The 1,920-nt window shown below is 45.9% G+C and overlaps 1 protein-coding gene across 1 annotated transcript in view; it reads right to left on the minus strand.

Annotated features, from left to right (window-relative positions):
• Positions 1–1,920, minus strand: part of LOC115284687 (DLA class II histocompatibility antigen, DR-1 beta chain-like) — a 10,563-nt gene that overhangs the window by 2,523 nt on the left and 6,120 nt on the right. Inside the window, exon 3 of the mRNA XM_029931194.1 lies at positions 168–449. Coding sequence (XP_029787054.1) covers positions 168–449 — 282 coding nt within the window. The remainder of the gene's footprint in view (positions 1–167; positions 450–1,920) is intronic.

A 1,920-nucleotide genomic window follows, 5' to 3' on the forward strand; every position in this document is an offset into this window, starting at 1 on the left:
AGATTTCTATCACAGGATCACACTTGGTTACCCCCAGGACCTGTGCTAAAGAGAAGAGAACATGGAACAAATGGAAATACGGTGTAAGGAGAGAGAACCCTGACACTCAGGAAAGCAAAGTCCCCTCCTCGGTGGGGGAGGAACTGTGAGATCAGCAAGCTACTCACGCCACTCCACGGTGACAGGGCTCGTGCGACTCAGATGCTCCACATGGCAGGTGTAGACCTCTCCACTCTGAGGAACCGTCTCCAGCATCACCAGGGTCTGGAAGGTCCAGTCTCCGTTACGGATCAGGCCTGTGGACACGACCCCAGCCTCCTCCTCCTGGCCGTTCCGGAACCACTTGACCTCGATGTGGCCCGGATAGAAGCCATTCACCGAGCAGACCAGGAGGTTGTGGTGCTGCAGGGGCTGGGTCTTCGCGGGGTACACGGTCACTGTGGGCTCCACTAGAAGAGAGGGGGTAGAGGGACAAAGTGAGGAAGACAGAGTGAGTGTCCCTGGGTGGCTGCCCGGCTGCCTCCGTCCCTGGTCCCAGGCTCATCTCAGGCAGGCCTCCCGCAAAGCTGGCCTGTGGCCCAGGGAGAGCCAGGATCAGAGTCTTGAATTTAATCCTGACAGCCTGGGTCCCTTCGATTTGAGAGGTGTTGCAGAAATATGCAGGGTTTATTTTTCATAACGTGAGCAGTTATTCCTTGTTGAACTGAAGTGTTTACACATTCCGCAAGACATGTAGTGTATCAACTAAAAGCATGATGTCTGGAGCAGCTGCCTGGGTTCAATTACAGGCTCTGCTACTTTACTCATTGATCCTGGGAGAATGTTACTTTCCTCTGTGCTCCAGCTCCCTCCTCATTCAAGAAGAATAGTAATACTAACTTAACCCCTAGGGTTATGTGAGAATTAATGCACCTGAAGTATGTGAAACGATCATTGGAGTTTAGCTTTCAATACATGTTAACTACTTACTATCCTTGTTTAATTGGAGAGAAAATGTGATGTAAAGCAGCCTGAGTAAATTGGAAAACAGCTTGGGGTTGAAGGGAAAATAGAGTATGAAACCTGGGAATGCTCCACTCACACCTTAGAAACCACAGAAATGGTTCTCCCCTGGGAAGCAGCAGAGACAGAGGTGATTCTCTAGCCTATATGTTTAATTTCAAGAACAGCATGAGTCCTGAAAGAGAGGGAAAGAGCCAAGGAAACTCACTGATTTCAAAAATTTCTCATAATGCACTCAGCTGATCAGTCCTTTTTTTTTTTTGCAGTCAGTTACTATTATTGGAATTGTTATCACAACCATAGAACCAAAGAACCATAGAAATCAAAGGAACATAAATTAAAAAATAAAAAAGATATAAAATTTCAACTGAATATTTGGAATATTGGAAATAAAGACCGCACAAAGGAGAATGTTAGGTGAACTGTTACCACTATATCTTGAAATAATATGCATCTCTTTAAACACTTTCATCATTTTAAAAAGTAATATCAATACCTTTAGTCACAAAATTATAGTTAAGATGCCTGGCTTCACAATCATTTCAAGAATGTAAGAATACATACACTAAGAGAGAAAAGAACAGGCAGTTTAGACCAGAAAGAAGCCTCAGAAATATCAGAGGGGTTTGAGGTGCCTGGGTGGCTCAGTTGGTTAAGCATCTGTCTTTGGCTCAGGCCATCATCTCAGGGTTCCAGAGTTCAAGCCCCGAGTCAGGCTTTGTGCTGACAGCTCAGAGCCTGCTTGGGATTCTGTGTCTCCCTCTCTGTCCCTCCCCTGCTCTCACTTTTTCTATCTCACTCTCTGCTCTTCCCCCATTTGCTCTCGGTCTCTCTCTGTCTCTCTCTCTCAAAAGTAAACATTAAAAAGAAAAAAGAAATACCAGAGGGGCCTCAGAGGTCCCCCAAGTCTTCAACCAG

The sequence above is a fragment of the Suricata suricatta genome, unplaced genomic scaffold (assembly GCF_006229205.1).
Source record: "Suricata suricatta isolate VVHF042 unplaced genomic scaffold, meerkat_22Aug2017_6uvM2_HiC HiC_scaffold_153, whole genome shotgun sequence".
In the NCBI taxonomy this organism is placed as follows: Eukaryota; Metazoa; Chordata; class Mammalia; order Carnivora; family Herpestidae; genus Suricata; species Suricata suricatta.